Genomic DNA, 22,501 nt, shown 5'->3' on the forward strand with positions numbered 1-22,501 from the left:
CCCAGAGCTGCCCATTGGGGCTGGTAGGCTGGAAAGCTGGGAGGTTGACAGTAGGTGGCGCCAGAGAGCCAAAGACAGACAGAGCTGGCTAATTCTAGCTTTGGCCCATCCCCCAATCTTCTTCCCTGCTGAGTTTGACAAGGGGCAACACTGAGACTGAGAGAGCAGGGGCTGTAACTCAATGACAGAGCATCCACCTTGCATGTCCCAGGTTCAAGCCCCGCCGTTTTCAGGTGGGGCTGGGAGAGAGCCCGGTCTGAAACCCTCAAGGGCTGCTGCCAGTCAGTGTGGACACTGCTGAGCTAGATGGACCCCGTGGTGTGACTCAATATAAGGCAGCTTCCTATCCTGTCAGACTGAGGAGCAGAAAGCTTAAAGGCAGGGCCACCTCCTGGACTGGGTGGTATCTAAGCAGGGTGCTGAGGGAGGGTTGCCCTAATCGACCAGCCTTCAGTGTGTGGGGTCAAAACGAATTCACAGCAGCCCTTATGTATTACAAAAGGCACAAAGCAAAGTGGAACCCTTCCGGAAAAGGTCCTCTGTGCAAGTCTTCAGACCTCACCTGGAATACTGTGTCCAGTTCTGGGCACCCCAGTTCAAGAAGGATACTGACAAGCTGGAACGTGTCCAGAGGAGGGAAACCAAAATGGTCCAAGGCCTGGAAACGATGCCTGATGAGGAACGGCTTAGGGAGCTGGGTATGTTTAGCCTGGAGAAGAGAAGGTTAAGGGGTGATCTGATAGCCAAATATATTCAAATATATAAAAGGATGTCATATAGAGGAGGGTGAAAGGTTGTTTTCTGCTGCTCCAGAGAAGCGGACACGGGGCAATGGATTCAAACTACAAGAAAGAAGATTCCACCTCAACATTAGGAAGAACTTCCTGACAGTAAGAGCTGTTGGACAGTGGAATTTGCTGCCAAGGAGTGTGGTGGAGTCTCCTTCTTTGGAGGTCTTCAAGCAGAGGCTTGACAGCCATCTGTCAGGAATGCTTTGATGGTGTTTCCTGCTTGGCAGGGGGTTGGACTGGATGGCCCTGGTGGTCTCTTCCAACTCTATGATTCTATGACTCTGAATACCATCCAACTTGACTATGGGAAAACTATCCAGGGAGATGAATCTGCGTTTCCTTGACTCTCCCTGAGTGCTCTAATGGGATTTCAAATCTGGCTATTTGAAGTGCTAGAAAGAACCCCTCTTTTTTGTTTTTGTTTCACAGGTCCAGACGACTCCCCACTTACGCACAGGATTCGTTCCGGGGCCATGAAATCCTCTAAACACATTTTAAATGCCCCCTGTGCCGCTCTCTTCAACCCAGACCAAAAATAGTTAAAGGGACCCCTGACCATTAGATCCAGTTGCGGACGACTCTGGGGTTGCGGCGCTCGTCTCGCTTTACTGGCGAGCCGGCGTTTGTCTGCAGACAGCTTCTCGGTCATGTGGCCAGCATGACTAAGCCGCTTCTGGCGAACCAGAGCAGGGCACGGAAATGCCGTTTACCTTCCCGCCGGAGCGGTACCTATTTATCTATTTGCACTTTGACGTGCTTTCTAACTGCTAGGTTGGCAGGAGCTGGGACTGAGCAACGGGAGCTCACTCCGTCGCGGGGATTCAAACCGCCGACCTTCTGATCGGCAAGCCCTAGGCTCAGTGGTTTAGACCATAGCGCCACCCGCGTCCCAGACCAAAAATGCTGTATCAGAAAATATCAGGAACTAGAGTTGAAGCTCTGGGGCTGGCTGGAAGACGAGCAGGAAAGCAGCCGCTGATGTCCTGCGCATCAGCCCCTACCCTGCGCATCAGCTGCTGAGTGGGGAGGCTGAGCAGCATAAACAAACCCCCACTGTGCCCTCAGACTCTTTGGGGCTCCCTCCGCCCTCACGGATGTCCTCCTTGGGCTCTGGGGAAGGTCTCCTCCGCAGCTCCCTGCCGCCATTTCTGGGTTTGAATTGAATTGTTTGTTTCCCGGCGCCGTATACTGTACAAGGTTGTGCATGAGACGAACACACATAATTGGAGGAGGGGGGGTGCCTGCGCTGACTTTGTAGGAAAGGTCCAAACTGTCGGCAATCAGTTTCAGCTTGAAGAACTCCCATCCTTCACATCATGGACTCTGTGCGGGCAGACGTTGGCAAGATGCATTTTCTGATCAAAGTGCGCGTTCTGTGAATTTCATTTATTTCTTACAACAGAGATGGGGAATTGCAGACCCAAGGGCCAGATGCAGACCCTCTGCCAACCTGTTGAGCCAGTGTACTGTTGAATGACAGCTGCCAAGCGACAAACAGCGAAGAAAGGTTTCTGGATGCATCTGACTGGCCCCAGTTGGAGACAGAATGCTGGGCTTGGCGGCGATTCTGACCACAAATGCGGAGAACAGGTTTATCAGAGCAGGTTGTCGGATGTGTAACAGCAGGGATCATTCAGTTTGTCACCCGAGGGTTAATCCCCCCCACAGTCAGTTAACCAAGTGGTTGCGGAGGTGTTGCTTAGCAACCAGCCATGATCTTTGCTGAGGTAACGTGCTCTGATTGGCTGTGCGATTCTGAGGGAGTTGTCCCCTGTACTTGGTTCTCCATTGTATGTCTTCCTGCTGTGTACAAGGCCTGACCGAAACAAAAACCTCTGCCTTTTTCTCCTCAAATTATACCCTGTTCCTATTCAGTTTACTTGATAAAATGCTATCTTTTTGCTCTGGACTCCATCTGCTTTATTCAAGCCATTCCTCTAACAAGCTAACGTTTCATTAAGAGCCATACATGCAGTATACATGCGGTGATACGACCCTCCATCTCTGCCGTTGCATTTCAGCCACAAATCCAGTTATGGGTTTGTTATTTTTATTGTAACTTTTTACAACTCCATCCAGGTATACAGGTTTATCCGGGGTTCTTTTGCATTCATAAAATAATATGGGGAGGTCCTTGCCCCAAGGAGCTTGAAAGCAGGGGTGGGGGACATTTTTGAGGCCGAGGGCCACATTCACTGCTGGGGAATCTTTTGGGGGGCCACATGCCACTGGTATACAGGCAGGTTTTTACATACATCCTCCAGGCAAGCAAGAAGCCTTATTGGAGTTCAAGGAGAGTGGGAAATACCAGTGAGGGATATTGACTGGGGAGTGTTCTGAGGGCCACATGGAGATGCCTGGGGGGGGGTGCTTTTTGGCCTGCATTGGAGGTTCCCCACCCCTGCTTCACAGCATAAATCCGAAGTGTGACCTAACTGTGGGGATAACCGATGCCTCAACAGGCACCAGTTATGGGGGTAGCCTGCAGATGGGACGGCCGGTAATCCTGGAGTCCCGCTCCCACCGCGCCGTGAAAAGGGTCTGCTGGCTACGACATGAAGGTTTGTAGCTTGTGAGTTCGGAATGTTGTTCCTCAAAGGTTTCTGCGAGCGTCTGTGAGCTTCGAAAGGTTCCGGAGAAAAAGAACTAAACTAAGCGGTGGCCAAAAACTAGACGGCCAAATAAAAGGCTTTAAGATAAAACGAAAATGAAATAAATACAACGAAGACTGCAGTCTGGTGAAGAAGCCTACCGCTACCCTGTGTGGTTGGTTTCAGTTTCTCTTTCTATCTGTGCTTGTCACGCAACGATGATCTTACTCGGCTTGCCTCGCGCTTTCTCCACACACCAACAGGGAGCGGCCGCTATTTATTAAACGATCAAACAACTTCATAACAAGCATAACAACCAATTACAGTCCTGTTACCGTGCTAAGTTTAGGCGGGAAGAAGACTACTGACCGTTACCTTATTTAAAGTTAGAGTGCCTTTTTTACCCGCGGAGGGATCCATGCAGTGAACTGCCTATTGGATCCTTTTTTCCTTTCCTTCCAAGGCGGAAGGACATCACCAAGTAAACATAAATACACATAAATAACCAGGTGCAAAGGCACCTGCAAAACATATTCCCACACCTAACCTTTTGGATTACAAAAACCGCAGAGTGCTTTCCTTCCGAGGCTGACTATTTGAAATTAAGAGGCAACACAAGAAAATGCACGACTGCAAACGGTTCAAAGGAGACAGCGGAATCTCGGTATATTCCAGAGGTTTAGCATGAGAGCCGGACCTCCGCCGGGCTCTCTTCGGCGTGGTTTCTTTTGTGCAGCATGAGGAGCGAGATCTGGCAGAAGCTTTCACCACACTCTGAGCAAGCGTACAGTTTCCTGCCGAGGTGGACCCGCTGGTGCCGGGTGAGGTGCGACTTGCAAACAAACCCCTTCCCGCAGTCATGGGCACCGGTGGGGCTTCTCGCCCGCGTGGCCGTGGCCGTGCTGAATGAGGCCCGAGCGCGAGCCGTACTTCTTCCCACAGAGGGAGCAGGCGTACGGCTTTTCCCCGGTGTGGATCCTCTGGTGTCGGGCGAGGTCCGACATCCAGACGAAGCTCTTCTCGCACGCGGAGCAGTCGTACAGCGTGTTCCCTTTGTGGACTCTGCGGTGGCCGATCATGTGCTTCTTGTGAGTGAACCTCTCGCCGCACTCGGTACACTGGTACATCATGGCCCCGTCGCCATTCTCCTCCTGCTTGAAGAGGCCTGAGTTTTTCAGTGCCTTGCCGATCACGGCACAGCTCTTGGGCTTATGCTCTGGCAAGGATCCGGCAAATACCTTCTTGCCTATTCCGCAAGAAACGGGTTTGCTCCAGGACTGCCTCTGTGGCCTACGAGGATCCCCAGAGGCTTTGGCGTGGTCCTCACAGAGGTCCTCTTCTGTCACACCACCTGGAGATATCCCATGTGGTTGATCCAGCCGCTCAGAGGTTTCCTGGTGACTGGCGCTCTCACCGTTCCCACTTGCCTTTCAAACTCCTAGTGGAATAAAGAGAAAGAAAGAAAAGGATCCAGAGGGAGCCCTTTGTTCTTTTTCTTTTAAATTATTTTTATTGAATTTTACATTACAAATTTAAATTCAAACATTGAACACCAGCATCCTCATTTAGGATTCCCTGAATGCTTCGACTTCCCTCCGCCCTTCGGTGGTTACCATTGTCAATCTTATTCTTTTCAACTGCTTCCCTTAATTTTCTCTATTTTTTTTTAAAGAATCCATTTATACCATAGTTTTTCATACTTTACAAGCATTACTAAAATCCTGCCAAAGTCTTTAGTTGTTTACAATGTTCTCTTAAGTACACTGTAAATTCTTAAAGTTATTCTCTTCCTGGTTTCTGACAAAGTCCAGGCCAGAGACAAATGGTTGATGAAGATAGAGGAGAAGAAGAAGAAGAAGAAGAGTTTGGATTTGATATCCCGCTTTTCACTACCCGAAGGAGTCTCAAAGCGGCTAACATTCTCCTTTTCCCTTCCTCCCCCACAACAAACACTCTGTGAGGTGAGTGGGGCTGAGAGACTTCAGAGAAGTGTGACTAGCCCAAGGTCACCCAGCAGCTGCATGTGGAGGAGTGCAGACACGAACCCGGTTCCCCAGATTACGAGTCTACTGCTCTTAACCACTACACCACGCTGGCTCTCTGGAGGGTGAAAGGTTGTTTTCTGCTGCTCCAGAGAAGCGGACACGGAGCAATGGATTCAAAATACAAGAAAGAAGATTCCACCTCAACATTAGGAAGAACTTCCTGACAGTGAGAGCTGTTCGGCAGTGGAATTTGCTGCCAAGGAGTGTGGTGGAGTCTCCTTCTTTGGAGGTCTTTAAGCGGAGGCTTGACAGCCATCTGTCAGGAATGCTTTGATGGTGTTTCCTGCTTGGCAGGGGGTTGGACTGGATGGCCCTTGTGGTCTCTTCCAACTCTATGATTCTAAGATGATGGACTACACTGAAATGGTGAAATTGACCGGGAAAACCAGAAATCAGAAACCCTTTGGTTTTTTCTAAGTTATAACAGAAGCCAATGTGCTGTTAGTGCTGCAGAGTGCCAGACTAGGACCTTCCAGAGTTGGGTTCAAATCGGCGAAGCTCGCTGGGTGACCTTGGGACAGTCACTGCCTCTCAGCCTAACCTACCTCACAGAGTTGTGAGGAGTAAAAGAGGAGGGAGAGAACCACGTACGCCACCTTGAGGAAGGGAGGTGGGATACAAGAGCAATAAATACACACAGACACATCAACAAGTTAGATCCAGATTGGAGGAGACCCTCCTGAAAGCAACGGGGGAAGGGTTCCCCATCGCTGCCCTACACAGCTCAGGACTGGGTTACTCGAGAGTCTGCTTTGATCCCTTATCTACCCAGTAGGTCCGTGAGGTCTGTAGGGTCCAAGGATCTCAGAAGCCTTCTCCACCATAACTCAAGCGTAGGGCTTCCATTCTCTGCTGAGATACGACAGATCACCCACTTGGCGGTACTTTCCGGAAACAGTCGGAAGCCATATTTGTTACGGCAAGCTTTTCCATCTGGATGGGTTTCACTTCATTTCACTTTTAATTTGTATCCTGCAAGGAGGTGTCGTTGGCTATGGAGTCTAGGGGGTTACCACTGGTGTGAGACCCTAAAATTACTACCATCATGCTGCTTGCCATATTTTTGTTTTTTTTTAAAGTGGGGGCTTCATATTCATAGATCAGCCTTAGCTTTAGATGACAACCCCACCTCGCCCTTCAAGAAAAAATAACATTTTACAATAAGAATGTGTGTGGTGTTCGATATACTATAATGCAGTCTTGGTCAACCAGGTTTTGAACTACAATTCCTGTCAGAGTGATAGGAGTTGTAGTTAAAACAGCCGCCTCCCCCCCCCCCCAAAAAAAAACCTGAAGCAAAAATTAACAGCTAAAATAAGAGAACCTAATGACGACAGCTTTGTGGAGGAATGGAAGCCTTTTTTGGACTATTTAAAGAAATATTATAGTATGATGAATTTGTGAGCAGGATCTGAGGCATGATCAGCAGAAAGAATTAGGACTCACTATACTAAGTTTTTTACCAGACACTGACATTGTGAACAAGCCACTACATTCTTAATCCTTTGAAAATCCTTTCAAGCGGCTGCTTCAAATTTACCTTTTCAGGCCAATAGTTTTTTTCTCAAGGTAAATATATGTATACAGACCCTGATCACTATAAAAACTGGTTGCTATTTAACGTTTTTAAATTAATTATGTTGTGGACATGATTGTACATTCGTACCATAGAAGTTGAACAGAATCCGTTCCGGAGGTCCGTTTGGCTTCCAAAGCGTTCTAAAATCAAAGCGTGGCTTCTGATAGAGACCATTGTCATTTTAAAAAAAACAGCAGGAGGGTGCCAGGGTGCCAAAGGCTGTTATCAAGTGTCCAGCCTTGCACTAGGTACTGTACAAGCTGGGTGACTTGCAAAGGATATCTAGAATATAAGTAAAGGTAAAGGTAACCCTGACTGTTAGGTCCAGTCGTGGACAACTCTGGGGTTGCAGTGCTCATCTCGCTCTATAGGCCGAGGGAGCTGGCGTTTGTCCGCAGACAGCTTCCGGGTCATATGGCCAGCATGACTAAGCTGCTTCTGGCGAACCAGAGCAGCACACGAAAACGCCGTTTACCTACCCGCCTATTTTCTTGCTTGCAACGAGTCCAGGGGTTGGGGAGTGGCATTGCTCATCAGCTTCCACCAACTGTATTCCGCTCTGGTCAGACCTCACCTGGAATACTGTGTCCAGTTCTGGGCACCACAGTTCAAGAAGGATACTGACAAGCTGGAACGTGTCCAGAGAAGGGCAACCAAAATGGTCAAAGGCCTGGAAACGACGCCTTGTGAGGAACGGCTTAGGGAGCTGGGTATGTTTAGCCTTGAGAAGGGAAGGTTAAGGGGTGATATGATAGCCATGTTCAAATCTATACAAGGATGTCATATAGAGGAGGGAGAAAGGTTGTTTTCTGCTGCTCCAGAGAAGCGGACACGGGGCAATGGATTCAAACTACAAGAAAGAAGATTCCACCTAAACATTAGGAAGAACTTCCTGACAGTGAGAGCTGTTCGGCAGTGGAATTTGCTGCCAAGGAGTGTGGTGGAGTCTCCTTCTTTGGAGGTCTTTAAGCGGAGGCTTGACAGCCATCTGTCAGGAATGCTTTGATGGTGTTTCCTGCTTGGCAGGGGGTTGGACTGGATGGCCCTTGTGGTCTCTTCCAACTCTATGATTCTATGATTTAACTGTGTGCACTGCATGAAGAAGTACCTTATTTTGACATTTGGCTTCATTGGGTGCCCACAAGTTCTAGTTTTATAAGAGAGGGTGAAAAACCACATTCCTCACTTTTTGTTCTTCTACGCTAAAAAGCTCCAAAGGATGTACATACAAACTTCTCTTAGATTATGAGGTAATGGATGAGATGGTTACTGATTCGATGACCAAGTGGGCACAAGATGTGGGACATCCAATTTTGTTTAAAGATTGGGAAAATTTATGGAAGGTCAATTTGAGATTTACGGCCAATCATAATATAAGAGAAAACATGTTAAAAATGAATCACAGGTAGTACCTTACTCCTTCCAGACTCTCGAAAATGTATAAAAGCTTAGCAAATGTGTGTTGGAGATGTGGAGCAAAGAATGGGGATATGATACACATGTGGTGGTTGTGTGGAAAGATTAAGGTATTTTGGGGGGAAGTATTTGAGGAATTTAAAAAGATGATGGGGATATCTTTTACTAAAAGACCAGAAACATTTCTACTAAGTATAGTAGATAAAGAAATACCAAATAAATTAAGAGAAGTATTCCTGTACGAATATTAGTGGCAAAAGGTTGGAAAGATCAGGAAGTGCCAAAAATTTAAGACTGGCAAAGTAAATTACAAGAATTTGCTGAGATGGCTTTCTTAACTAACAATCTTAGAGGAAACACCAAGCAAAAATTTGTGGGGAAATGGGATATATATATAGGAGATATGTACAAAAATATAATAATGCTCTTGTCACCATGGCAGCCTTTGAGTGATAAAGGAAGGTTAAAGAGCTGGAATAATTATGGAGCTATAACATTTTAGGAATGTATTGGAGATTATATACGAAGGCCTACTGTTTTGTAAACATTCAACTTTAAGAAAAGTAGATGCAAAGGGATTTGACAGGAAGTCAGATTTGAGAAATTACAAGTTATGTTTGTGAAGAATATAAGGTAAACACTTTTCTTTCTTTCTTTCTTTCTTTCTTTCTTTCTTTCTTTCTTTCTTTCCTTTTTCTTATTTTTTTCTTTTTCTTTTTTTCATTTTATTGAGTGTTTCTTTTTCTTTACTTCATGCGATACGAGACCAATTAAGAATGTGAGATCAAAATTCAAACAATACAATTATTGTATCAAAAAAAAAAAAAAGCTCCAAAGGGTGTAACCTTTCTTCGAGGAGAGTTGCTCTGGCCCCTTAATTGTTTTTTGGTTGTGTGTGCGCTTACAGACAATTGCTCAAAAAAACAAATCAAAAATCAAAATAGCCGTGGAAGGAATGGAGAATATTCTTTATTGTGTTAGCAACCGAATGCTGCTGCAATATACAATGTCTAAACACAGGACATTATTCTGACTGAAGTTTAGCCCGGGTGAGCAATCCACTCAATCAGTCATTGGCAGTACTGATCTCCTGCATCCCTCCCCGCTTCCATGGAAAAATAACCCCCCTGCAGTCCATGTCATCTGTATAGCTTAGCGCGCCGTGTGGATTCTCTGATGTCTATTAAGGCAAGTGTTGCGAGAGAACCTTTTCCCGCACACGGGGCACTCGTGGGGCTTTTCCCCCGTATGAATCCTGCGGTGCGTGTTAAGGTTAGCTTTCTGGCTAAAGCTTTTCCCGCACCGCGAGCACTCGTAGGGTCTTTCCCCCGTGTGGATTCTCTGGTGAGTGTTAAGGTAGGAGCTGCGAGAGAACCTTTTCCCGCAGGTGGGGCACTTGTGCGGCCTCTCGCTCTCGCATCTCTTGCGGTGCCCAAGAAGGTGGAACTTCTGGCTAAACCGCTTGCCGCAGTCGGAGCACTTGAATGGCTTTTCTCCCGAGTGGATGTTCTCGTGCTTAAGGAGGTTCGCGCCCTGGCAAAACCTCTTCCTATACGCGGTGCAGACGCTTGGTCTCTTACCAGTGTGGCTCCTCCGATGGTGTGCATCCTCCTTCAGATCCTGGAAGGTGCCCCCAAACGGGACAGACGCGCCAACTTCTCGCTCCAAGTCCGCTTCCTGGCGCCCAGCCGGAGTGTTTCGCTGCTCGGGGAAACAGGGAACATCCTCTCCTGCTCCCCAAACCGACGTCCTACGTGGTGACAGATGCTCGCGATCTTCCAGGGCGTACGTCTCCGCTTTGTTGAGGTTCGTCCACCCTTTAGCTCCTTAACAGGAAAATAAAATTTCAGATAAGTGCTGGAGATGCAAAGAGGTTGAGGGTATGTTTTAATATATGTGGTGGACTTGTGAAAGGGTAAAAGAGTACTGAGAAATAATTGTATAATGAACTGAACAAAATGTTTAAAAGTACTTAAAAACAACCACAATCAGTGTCCTTTTTGTTGGGGATAATTCAGACGGAAATTCCCAGGTGTCAAAAAACGGTTATTTATGTATGCAACAACTGCGTGTTTTGTTAACCCAAAAATGGAAAACGAGCGAGGTCCCAACCAAAGAAGAATGGCAAGTTAAACTGATGGTATATACGCAGATTGCGGATTTAACATATAGAATAAAAGAACAAGAAGAACATACGTTTAAAGAAGATTGGAAAATGTTTATTAAATATATATATTATTAAATTTTCTGTTTTACACTTTTGAATACTCATGTAAACACCCTTAAAATATCAATGACTTCCCTTCTTCTCTTTCCATGGTTCATCTTGCATATCATAAATCCCTGCATATTTTACATAACCTAGAATCATAGAGTTGGAAGAGACCACCAGGGCCATCCAGTCCAACCCCCTGCCAAGCAGGAAACACCATCAAAGCATTCCTGACAGACGGCTGTCAAGCCTCCACTTAAAGACCTCCAAAGAAGGAGACTCCACCACACTCCTTGGCAGCAAATTCCACTGCCGAACAGTTCTCACTGTCAGAAAGTTCTTCCTAATGTTTAGGTGGAATCTTCTTTCTTGTAATTTGAATCCATTGCCCCGTGTCCGCTACTCTGGAGCAGCAGAAAACAACCTTTCACCCTCCTCTATATGACATCCTTTTATATATTTGAACATGGCTATCATATCACCCCTTAACCTTCTCTTCTCCAGGCTAAACATACCCAGCTCCCTAAGCCGTTCCTCATAAGGCATCGTTTCCAGGCCTTTGACCATTTTGGTTGCCCTCCTCTGGACACGTTCCAGCTTGTCAGTATCCTTCTTGAACTGTGGTGCCCAAAACTAGACACAGTATTCCAGGTGAGGTCTGACCAGAGCAGAATACAGTGGTACTATTACTTCCCTTGATCTAGACGCTATACTCCAATTGATGCAGCCCAGAATTGCATTGGCTTTTTTAGCCTAAACCATTCAGTATTCCATTATTCCATCCATCAAAGCTTATTTACACTGCTGGATTTATCTTAATGCTGCCAACGTTTTCAAGTGTACATAATTTCCCCCACATATTCAACAAACATTTCCCAATCTTTTCTAAACGTATGTTCTTCTCGTTCTCTTATTCTATATATTAAGTCTGCAAGCTACGCATATTCCATCAGCTTAAGTTGCCATTCTTCTTTAGTTGGGACCTTGCTCGTTTTCCATTTTTGGACTAACAAAACACGGGCGGCAGTAAAATAAGTGGTTTGAAGCCCCGCGATGGGGTGAGCTCCCGTTGCTCTGTCCCAGCTCCTGCCAACCTAGCAGTTTGAAAGCACGCCAGTGTGAATAGATAAATAGGTATTGCTGCGGCGGGAAGGTAAACAGTATTTCCGTGCGCTCTGGCTTCTGTCAGTGTCCTGTTGCACCAGAAGCAGTTTAGTCCTGCTGGCTACATGACCTGGAAAGCTGTCTGTGGACAAACGCCGGCTCCCTCGGCCTGAAAGCGAGATGAGCACCGCAACCCCATAGTCGCCTTTGACTGGACTTAACCATCCAGGGGTCCTTTTACCTTACATAAATAACCTTTTGTTGTCATATTGTCAATCTGTTGACTAAAGGGGATGTGATCCCCTTGTCCGCCCATGAATCTGTCTAATCCTCTTTCAAAGGCCAACACTGCCTCCTGCAGGAGGGAACGAGGCAGCTTAACTATGAGCTTAAGCAAAGAAGGACATCCTTTCGGTGGTCCTGAATCTTCCAACCTATTCCGAGTGCCTAAAGACACACCTTTTCAATCCTCACCTGTCAAGAGGGCCTCTCCATGGTCAGCTTCCTTCTTGGTTTCCTGGCGCATCTGCCGGTGGACGGGGTCGGAAGGAACCATTTCCGGCTCGCAGAAACTCAGGACCACCTCCTCAAACGGCACGCTTACCTGAAATAGCAGAGGAGATTCTCTAAGGACAGGACTTAGGGCAGGGGTAGGAGTGGGTTGCCCTCCGCCAGACTTCCCCTGGCCCTTCGAGTTCCCCTCCAGCCCATCAGTTTTTCAGCAAGGGATCACATGAGCAGCAGAGGAAAGGGTTGCGATTATGGATGGGAGATGCTGTCCTTTATTATTCTCGCCTTCTGAGTTGAATTTCAAGTTCCTTTATCCACATTTTTACATAGGTTCGCTGGTTCTTTTAAATATATCTATATATTAGGTTTTGATCAAGATGACGATTGGTGGAATGCTCTCCCCAGGGAGGCTCACCTGGCACCTTCATTATACAGCTTTAGGTGTATAACATTCCTCTTCCACCAGGGCTTTGGCTGCTTAATATCCTATATCCTTTTAAATGTTACAGGTAGGTAACCGTGTTGGTCTGCCACAGTTGAAACAAAATAAAAAAAAAAAATCCTTCCAGTAGCACCTTAGAGACCAACTAAGTTTGTTATTGGTATGACTTCTGTTTCACTGTATCTGAAGAAGTGTGCATGCACACGAAAGCTCATACCAAGAAGAAGAAGAAGAGTTTGGATGTGATATCCCGCTTTATCACTACCCGAAGGAGTCTCAAAGCGGCTAACATTCTCCTTTCCCTTCCTCCCCCACAACAAACACTCTGTGAGGTGAGTGGGGCTGAGAGACTTCAGAGAACTTCCTGACAGTGAGAGCTGTTTGGCAGTGGAATTTGCTGCCAAGGAGTGTGGTGGAGTCTCCTTCTTTGGAGGTCTTTAAGCAGAGGCTTGACAGCCATCTGTCAGGAATGCTTTGATGGTGTTTCCTGCTTGGCAGGGAATTGAACTGGATGGCCCTTGTGGTCTCTTCCAACTCTATGATTCTATGAAGTGTGACTAGTCCAAGATCACCCAGCAGCTGCATGTGGAGGAGCAGAGACGCAAACCCGGTTCCCCAGATTACAAGACTACCGCTCTTAACCACTACACCACACTGGCTTAGTTGGACAGTGTTCTCGAAGCTACTAACATGAGTTTGGCCAAACTGCGGGAGGCAGTGAAGGATAGGCGTGCCTGGCGTGCTCTGGTTCATGGGGTCACGAAGAGTCAGACACGACTGAACAACAACAACAAGGTGCTACTGGAAGGAATTTTTTTATTTTGTTCCTTTTAAATGTGTTTGTGGGAGCGGGAGAGCGAGGATTCTTGGTTTGTTTTGGTCTTGTTCATGTTTTTATTACGTATTTTGTGTTTTTAGAATGTATTTTTATGCTGTGAACCGCTCCGAGATCTACAGATGAAGGGTGATATATTTAACAAATAAATAATAATCATTATGAACGCTAAGTGTCAGCACAATTTTTGCACCTGTTACTTGGCTGTAGAAATGCACCGCAACATTTGGAGAATCGACCATTTAGATGGATGGCTGTGTTTCAGTTGGACAGTGCTTGGAAATGTGTCAGCTACCAAATTGCCAACCGAATCAAGTCAAGTCATTTTATTACAGTCAATGACAAGTACTTGTCAGTATCCTTCTTGAATTCTAGGCACCACACTTCAAGAAGGATACCAACTCATAGAATCATAGAATCATAGAATCATAGAGTTGGAAGAGACCCCAAGGGCCATCCAGTCCAACCCCCTGCCAAGCAGGAAACACCATCAAAGCATTCCTGACAGATGGCTGTCAAGCCTCCGCTTAAAGACCTCCAAAGAAGGAGACTCCACCACACTCCTTGGCAGCAAATTCCACTGTCAAACAGCTCTTACTGTCAGGAAGTTCTTACTAATGTTTAGGATGTTAATGTTAAACTCTATGATTCTAAGTATCCAAACGAAACACCAATTACAAAATTTCCCGCCCCCCTGATTCACTTTACCTGCAGCCTTTATAGCCCCAGGCATTTGGCTAATTAAACAATCAATGGCCTTTTACCCTATGGGTTTTAAAAAATTGTTTTGCTTGTTATTATGTTTGCTTGTTATTATGTTATGTATTTCTTATTATTATAATATAAGTAGCCCTGTGATCCTTGGATGAAGGGTGGCATAGAAAATTAATAAATACTAATATTTTTTTAAACCTGCCCTCCCCTTCCCCGTGTTACTGGCTGCTCATCTGTTTCCCACTTGGGAAGAGAAAAGAACACAAGGAGCTCACCTGAGGTTTTGGCTGCTCTGCCTCCTGCTGCCTCAGCAGGAAGTCCTCAGCCAGGGCCACTGCCTGGAAGCAGGTCTCTGGCCCCCGTTCCCTGACCCAGCTCTGGATCTCCGGAGGCAGGATGGTCAGGAACTGCTCCAGGATCAGCAATTCCAGGATCTGCTCCTTCGAGTGCCTCTCCACCTTCAGCCACCGCCGGCAGAGCTCCTGGAGGCGGCTGTAGGCCCCTCTCGGCCCCTCGGCTTCCCGGTAGCAGAAGCGCCGGAAGTACTGGCGGTTCTTCTCCCTCCGCATGGCGTCCTGCCACAAGATGGCCGCCTTCAGTTTCCCATAATCCTCTCTGTCCCGACCCTCCAGCCTGCGGAAGGCCCGCTCGGCTTCTCCACTGAGGGCCGGCGAGAGCCGGGCTGCCCACTCCTCCCGGGGCCACCGGCAGGCTTCGGCCACTTGCTCGAAGGAGGCGAAGAAGGCCTTGGTGTCGTCCCAGGGGGTGGGCTCCTCTGATGGCTGTGGGACCCCCCAACCCATGTGAGGGGACTCCACTTCCTTCAGGAACTCCTGCCACTGGACCTCCCAGCGCTGAAGGATCCCTTCCCCTCCTTCCTCTTTCACTTGGTGCTGGGACGGCATCTTTTGCAGGAATTCCCGGATGCAGCCCCTCTGGTGGGGTTTCCTCACACTCTCTGCTCCCTCCACCGGTTTGGGGGCTGCTTGGCTTGGTTCCTCCATTTTCATCCCTGGCCCAAGCCTCTCGCGCTAGATCACAGAGGGGGCTGAACAGGAGGTCCTGGCTCCCTGGGCAAAAGAGGCATTTATATTATTATTATTAATATTATTTATTAAATTTATATGCCGCCCTATAGCCCCAGGTCTCAGAGAAATGTGAGTGATTTATTTAAAATGTTAGCAAAGACACTCAAACAAGGCAGACAAGAGTCTGGGGAGAAGTCCTGCAACAACACTTTACTGAGAATACTGAACAAAATAAGCCCACAATAATGAAAACACTCTACAGAGTATGATCTGAGGAGAAAGGAACATAGAGAAGTCTTTTGTACTTCAGGCCTTGCATGTAACAGGGAGACACTGACCCAAGCATACAGAAGAAAAACTCCCTCAGAACTACACAGCCAATCACAGCATTTGTTACCTCAGTAAACATCATGCCACTCTGCCTGGTTGCCAAGCTGACTTACTGATATCAGAATTAACTCTTATGTTACAAACTGAATGATCCCTGCTGTTGCACTTACAAAAAACAGCAACCTCAAGTCTGTGGGGAGGGGAGGGGGAATGTGGCCTTTCAATCTTCTCTGTCTGGTTCTTGCGACTCTTCTCAGCCTAGATCCTTCACTGGCTCTGATTTGCACCCTCTTTAGGTGTTTTAACTGATTATAATATTGCATTTTAAAACTGATATATCCAGCCCTGTGCAAGTGGCTTCTGGAAGATTTCCCATAAGAGAATTTGGCCTTTGGGTTGAAAAAATAAATAAAGCAATAAAGCACACCACTTGAGGTAGCAACTGCAAAACAATTGCAGAAAAGAAAACAGTAGTCTAAAAATTAATAAATCATAAAACATGCAGAGTAAAAGTACAGTCGTACCATGCTTCTCGAATCGAATCCGTTCCGAAATCCATTTGTGTTCCGAAAACGGTCGAAAACCAAGGCACAGCTTCTGATTGGCTGCAGGAGCTTCCAGCACTCAATCGGAAGCCGCGGAAGCAACGTTGGACATTTGGGTTCCAAAGAACGTTCCCAAACTGGAACACTCACTTTCAGGTTTATGGCATTCGGGCACCAAAGCGTTCAATTCGAAGGCATTCGACAAGCAAGGTATGACTGCAGTTGCATTGGCCTGTCATAGGGATGGTTTATATTTGTTTGTTAAAACTTGCAATCACTAAAATAAGGCGGTCCTAAGAATATATCATGTGGTTCTTAAAAGAAGATCCTAATGTACAGTTGCCAACTGTCCAGAAAAAATACAACCTGGCCTGCTCCTCTTCCTTTAAGACAGTTCTGATCCCCAGAAATCAGACAGCAGAGCTTTTCATGGCTTCAAAATAAACATCACAAGGATCACCTGACACATCTTATACCTGCTGTTCCTCCAAGGGGCTACATTACAGAATGGAAGACAATGGCCGCTGCTGGCTTTCAGCCCAATCCGGCAGCAAACCTTGTCTCATGTTGTCATGTTAGCGACAGCCCTGGGAGGTTGGCTGGGCCAAGAGAAAACAACCAGCCCAAGGTCACCCAGTGAGCACTGTGGCTGAGGCATGGAGGGATGGAACCTGGCTCGCTATTATCCTAGTCTGACTTTCGCAAGAGCCCTCAGGATCAGGCCAGAGCGGCCCCTCTAGTCCGGCGTCCTGTTCTCACAGTGGCCAACCTGTGGGGAAGCGGCAGCTGAGCACAAGAGCACTTTCTCAAAGTGTTGGTGCTGACCTTTAAAGCCCTAAACGGCCTCGGTCCTGTATACCTGAAGGAGCGTCTCCACCCCCATCATTCAGCCCGGACACTGAGATCCAGCGCCGAGGGCCTTCTGTCGGTTCCCTCACTGCAAGAAGCAAAACTACAGGGAACCAGGCAGAGGGCCTTCTCGGTAGTGGCACCCGCTCTGTGGAACGCCCTCCCATCAGAGGTCAAGGGATTAAACAACTACCTGACATTCAGAAAATACCTAAAGGCAGCCCTGTTTAGGGAAGTTTTTAAACTGTGATATTTTAAATGTATTTTAATGTTTGGTGGAAGCCGCCCAGAGTGGCTGGGGAGACCCAGCCAGATGGGCGGGGTACAAATAATAAATTATTATTATTATTATTATTATTATTATTATTATTATTATTATTATTATTATTATTATTATTATTATTATTATCCCCCTCCTGCTGTGGTTTCCAGCAACTGGGATTTCTATGCATGGGAACCCAGAAAGCTGCACAGAGTCAGACCCCTGGGTCCATGTGCAGCTCAGCATCGTCGTCAATGACAGCCAGTGGCTTGCCAGGGTTGCAGACGGGGGTGGGGGTGGGGGGAGGCATCCCAGGCCCTAACCTAGAGATGTTGGGGGCTGCAAATGTTGCAAGGCTCATCGCAACCTTGGCTGTTTGTTGGTTTCTTTCCACCCACCAAAGGAATCCCTCTCGCTTCTTAACTTCTTGCATCTGTCCTCCTCCCTTTAAAAAAATAAAAATAAATGCACAATCTGCAATTTGAAGCAATTTCCAGGAACTCACCCAAGTCCCCTCAAAATCACACACACGCTCTCTCTCCTTCCCAGAAGAGCCTCCAACCAGCTGGAGAGGAAGAAATGGCACACAGGAAGTGAAATTGTGACTTTTCACGTCCTGCCTAGCCTGCCTCCCTCTCTCTCTCTCTCTTGCACATCCAACACGCACCAAAACATGCACACCCACACTTCCGCATTTCCACCCTGGGAAGCCTAAACACACCTCCCAGAACCCCTCTAGGACTCGCAAGGAGCTCGCTGGCTTTAACTCTTCGAACACCTTGAGTGGGTTGTGGGTGTTTTTGCCCTCGCGTGGCTGTGAAGAGGCACATAGGCTCAGTGGGTGGAGCACAAGCTGGGAAATGTGCATTTTATCTATCGATCTATCTATCTATCTATTTATTTATTTATTGACTGATTGACTAATTGATTGATTGCTTGATTGTGTTTGAATCATTCTAAACATTTCCTGCCGGTTCCTTTTGGTTTCTTTTTTTCTTTTTGTAAATAATTTTTATTGGTTTTTTCCATTGCATTTTAACAAACAATTAAAATAATAAAGAATAATGTAGAAACAAATATAACCCAAACTTGAATATCCAAAAATTTATACCACTCTTGTCATTTACATTTAAAGATTTGAGTCCCCTCCCTTCTTCCTTCTTATGTCTTCTCTAGCTCATATATCAATATATCGCACATCAGTTCTTCTTACTCCAATTTAAACAATAAAAATAAAAAATAAAAATTCCCTTGTCGAATTTCAACTTATTCTTATACTCCTATTTCCAAACTTAAGTCTTGGTTCCTTTTGGTTTCAAATAGGAAATGTTTTTTGAAAAGGAAATGTTGGAAGAATTATAGAAGCATAGAAGGAAGGAAACAACTATCTGAAGGCAGCCCTGTTTAGCGAAGTTTTTTACGTTTGATGTTTTAACGTGTTTTTAATATTCTGCTGGGAACCGCCCAGAGTGGCTGGGGAAACCCGGCCAGATGGGCGGAGAATGAATAATAATAATAATAATAATAATAATAATAATAATAATAATAATAGAGTTTCAGAGTTGGAAGGGGATCCCTGAGGATCTTCTAGTCCAACCCTCTGCAATGCAGCTGTCCCATACGGGGATCGAACTTGCAACCTTCGCGTTGTCAGCACCTGCTCTAACCTACTGAGCCTGCCACACCCAGAGAGAGACAGTGCTGTGTAGTGGTTACTGCGGTGGACTATGATTAAATCCCCACTCTGCCATGAAGCTTGCTGTCACCAGCTCTCAGTCTAACCTACTTCACAGGTTGCGAGGATCAAATGCAGAGGGAGCGAGCTACACAAGCCACCTTGAGCTCCGTGGAGGAAGTAACGCTTCTGAATACCAGGAGGGGAGAGATGCTTTTGTGCTCGGATCCTGCTTGCGGGTTTCCCTTTGGGGGCATCTGGTTGGCCACTGCGAGAACAGGATGGTGGACTCAATGGGCCCCCTTTGGCCTGATCCAAAAACCAGGTTCTTCTCATGTTCATATGTATATATGTATATATGCATGTGTTTGTGTTTGTATAATTTCTATTTCATTGAAAAATCAAAGCGATTTACAATAGAAATACATTAAAACATTAAAAAGTAAAAAAGCAGGCATCAGTTGTGGAGGGACGTACTCCAAATTACTGGCATGGATCTAGTGGAATAGGAAAGTCTTCAGCAGCCCTTGTAACGATGAAGCAGATGATGTCCGCTAAATCTCTATTGGCAAAATATTCCTCAATATGGTAAAAAAAAAAAAAAAAGGTAAAGGACCCCTGGATGGTTAAGGCGACTATGAGGTTGCAGCACTCATCTCGCTCTCAGGCCAAGGGAGCCGGCGTTTGTCCACAGACAGCTTTCCCGGGTCATGTGGCCAGGATGACTAAACTGCTTCTGGCGCCATGGAACACTGTGACGGAAACCAGAGCGTACAGAAACGCCGTTTACCTTCCCACCGCAGTGGTACCTATTTATTTACCTGCACTGGTGTGCTTTCGAATGGCTAGGTTGGCAGGAGCTGGGACAGAGCAATGGGCTCTCACTCCGTCGTGGGGATTCGAGCCGCCGACCTTCTGATCTGCAAGCCCAAGAGGCTCAGTGGTTTAGACCAGGCATGTCCAACAGGTAGATCGTGATCTCCTGGTAGATCACTGGACGTCTGTGGTAGATCACTGGTAGATCATTGGCTGCCCCAAAAGAAGCTGAACAACTGTGGCTCCCCTAAAAAAAAGCTCAACATTTTACCTCCTCCCTGAAAAAACTCAACAACTTTGACCCAAACCCCACAAAAGAGGGTTGATCACTGCCAGTTTTTAACTCTGTGAATAGATCGCAGTCTCTTGGGAGTTGGCCACCCCTGGTTTAGACCACAGCTCCACCCTCAATACTGGGCCGATGACACTATAGGCTCTGTTTCTTGTTATGCTCCTGTGTACGATCTCAGTGATCCAGCCAGGATCTAAGGCAGGCATAGGCAAACTTGGCCCTCCAGATGTTCTGGGACTACAACTCCCATCATCCCTAGCTAATAGGACCAGTGGTCAGGGATGATGGGAATTGTACTCTCAAAACATTCTGGAGGGCCGAGTTTACCTATGCCTGATCTAAGGGTTCAGGCGGTCCCCGAGGTGCCCTGGACCTGTTGGGTTTTCTAAATTAAGACAAGGACCTTTAACCTGCCTCAGTGGCAAATGGGCGACCAGCACAGAGGCTTAAACCATGGGGTGCCACATGATATCGGGCTGCCACTTTCTGCACCTGGACCTGTTGCAAGGAAGATGGGCAGGTGTGGATTGGCCGAGGGCAGGCTGAGTTTGGGGGGAGCAGTGACTCAGTCTCCCTCATGGACCAGCCTCTCCTGCTGGGTGTAGTGTGGTGTAGTGGTTAAGAGCGGTAGACTCGTAATCTGGTGAACCGGATTCGCGTCTCCGCTCCTCCACATGCAGCTGCTGGGTGACCTTGGGCTAGTCACACTTCTCTGAAGTCTCTCAGCCCCACTCACCTCACAGAGTGTTTGTTGTGGGGGGAGGAAGGAAAAGGAGAATGTTAGCCGTTTTGAGACTCCTTCAGGTAGTGATAAAGCGGGATATCAAATAAATTATTATTATTATTATTATTATTATTATTATTATTATTATTATTATTATTATATTTATACCCCGCCCTTCCCCGGGCTCAGGGCAGCTAACACCAATAAAATCACAACAAAAACACAAAACAATTCATTAAAATACAGATTAAAATACAATTTAAAATTAAATCTAAACTGCAGCCTCATTTTTAAGTAGCCCACCAATCACACCAAAAGAACGAAACATCAGGGTTAAACTGAAACCAACCCAAAGGCTAGGTGGAACAGCTCCGTCTTGCAGGCCCTGCGGAAAGATGCGAAATCCTGCAGGGCCCTGGTCTCTTGTGCCAGACTGTTCCACCAAGTCGAGGCCAGTACTGAGAAGGCCCTGGCCCTAGTTGAAGCCAACCTAGCAATTTGTTGACCTCCAACAAATTATTATTTGAGGACCTTAAGGTCCTACCAAACTCTTCTTCTTATTCTTCTTCTTTCCTAGATATTCCTCTGAGTAGGCCCCCTCAGTTTCCAGGTCTGGTCTCCAGACATAGACCCTCCCAGGAGCTTGTGACTGACACCTGTCTTTCAAACCTCTTTATTACATACGCAAAGTATCAAACATGGTGACAGAAATAATGGTACAACAAAACAAAACACCACCACCACAAATTGGCTAGTAAGTATAAAACCAAATTTACTAGAAGAATAACCAAAATAGAGATAGGCTAGTAACCATTCAAACAACAAACATACTATGGTGCCATGTGCAAAACAAGACCTGGAGATCCTGTAAACATGAAACAGATAAATGTACAATTCTATTTTGACAAATTACACGTACAGTAAACGTAATACAGACGGGATTTATGAACTGTTCAACAAGTAGCGTGACTCCAATCACAGAGCGACAACCCAGTGCCGCCACAACGATAAGGGTAGCACACAGCAGGATATGCAAAAGTTTTTCAAAGTTGTTTTATCAAAACTGAACTAGATGGAATGTTCTCCAGTGGGTCCTGAGTTGGAAACACAAAGCCGTATACATGGATCAAACACGGGAAGGCAGATCAAAGTCACCACCCTGATGAGAATAATGCAAGCAGGCAAAAGAAGACCTGTTCTTTGGATATATTACAGGGTTCGCTACATGCTTCATCCGTTCAAAAAGCCTGTGAATATCTTCTTTATCATGAGTTACTGTATTTTTCGCTCCATAAGATGCACTTTTTTCCTCCTAAAAAGTAAGGGGAAATATCTATGCGTCTTATGGGGTGACTGGTGGTCCCTGGAGCTGAATTGCCCAGGGGCCAAAAGAGGATCATGCTTTTTGTTTTACAAAGAGAAAAGGGGGTGTTGAAAGGACCCCGCTCAGCAGCTGATCAGCAAGAGATCAGGAGAGAGATAAGAGTCCCCGCTCCCTTTCAGCCCCGCCCTCCTTTGTTGAATGTGCTGCAGAGGGAGGTTGTTTGTTTCCCCAGTGACATGTGACTGGCTGATTAGATTATCTGTCTGGAAACTAGAAAAGGCTCCCTTTCCTTTAGAAGCTGCAGAAATGTGAGTTGAACCCCATAAAAACAGAGCTTTTCCTCTTTGCTTTTCCCCCTCTGCAAAATGAGCTTTGCTTTTCCTCCTTTGCAAAAAAACTAATCAACTTTTAGCTGAT

The 22,501-nt window shown here is 46.4% G+C and overlaps 2 protein-coding genes across 2 annotated transcripts in view; both read right to left on the bottom strand.

Annotated features, from left to right (window-relative positions):
- Positions 1-4,061: 4,061 nt before the first annotated feature.
- On the bottom strand, positions 4,062-4,754 carry LOC117042476 (zinc finger protein 662-like). The gene is given in 2 exon segments (XM_033142021.1): positions 4,062-4,244; positions 4,246-4,754. Coding segments are annotated over 2 exon segments (450 nt in total). The 5' UTR covers positions 4,513-4,754.
- Positions 4,755-9,376: 4,622 nt separating this feature from the next.
- LOC117042477 overlaps positions 9,377-22,501 on the bottom strand; it is a 46,244-nt gene continuing 33,119 nt past the window's right edge. The window contains exons 10-12 of the mRNA XM_033142023.1: positions 14,515-15,270; positions 12,213-12,342; positions 9,377-10,248 (exon numbers count right to left, since the gene is read on the bottom strand). Coding sequence (XP_032997914.1) covers positions 9,575-10,248; positions 12,213-12,342; positions 14,515-15,270 — 1,560 coding nt within the window. The 3' untranslated portion in view covers positions 9,377-9,574. The remainder of the gene's footprint in view (positions 10,249-12,212; positions 12,343-14,514; positions 15,271-22,501) is intronic.

Source organism: Lacerta agilis, chromosome 2 (assembly GCF_009819535.1).
Source record: "Lacerta agilis isolate rLacAgi1 chromosome 2, rLacAgi1.pri, whole genome shotgun sequence".
Lineage (NCBI taxonomy): Eukaryota > Metazoa > Chordata > Lepidosauria > Squamata > Lacertidae > Lacerta > Lacerta agilis.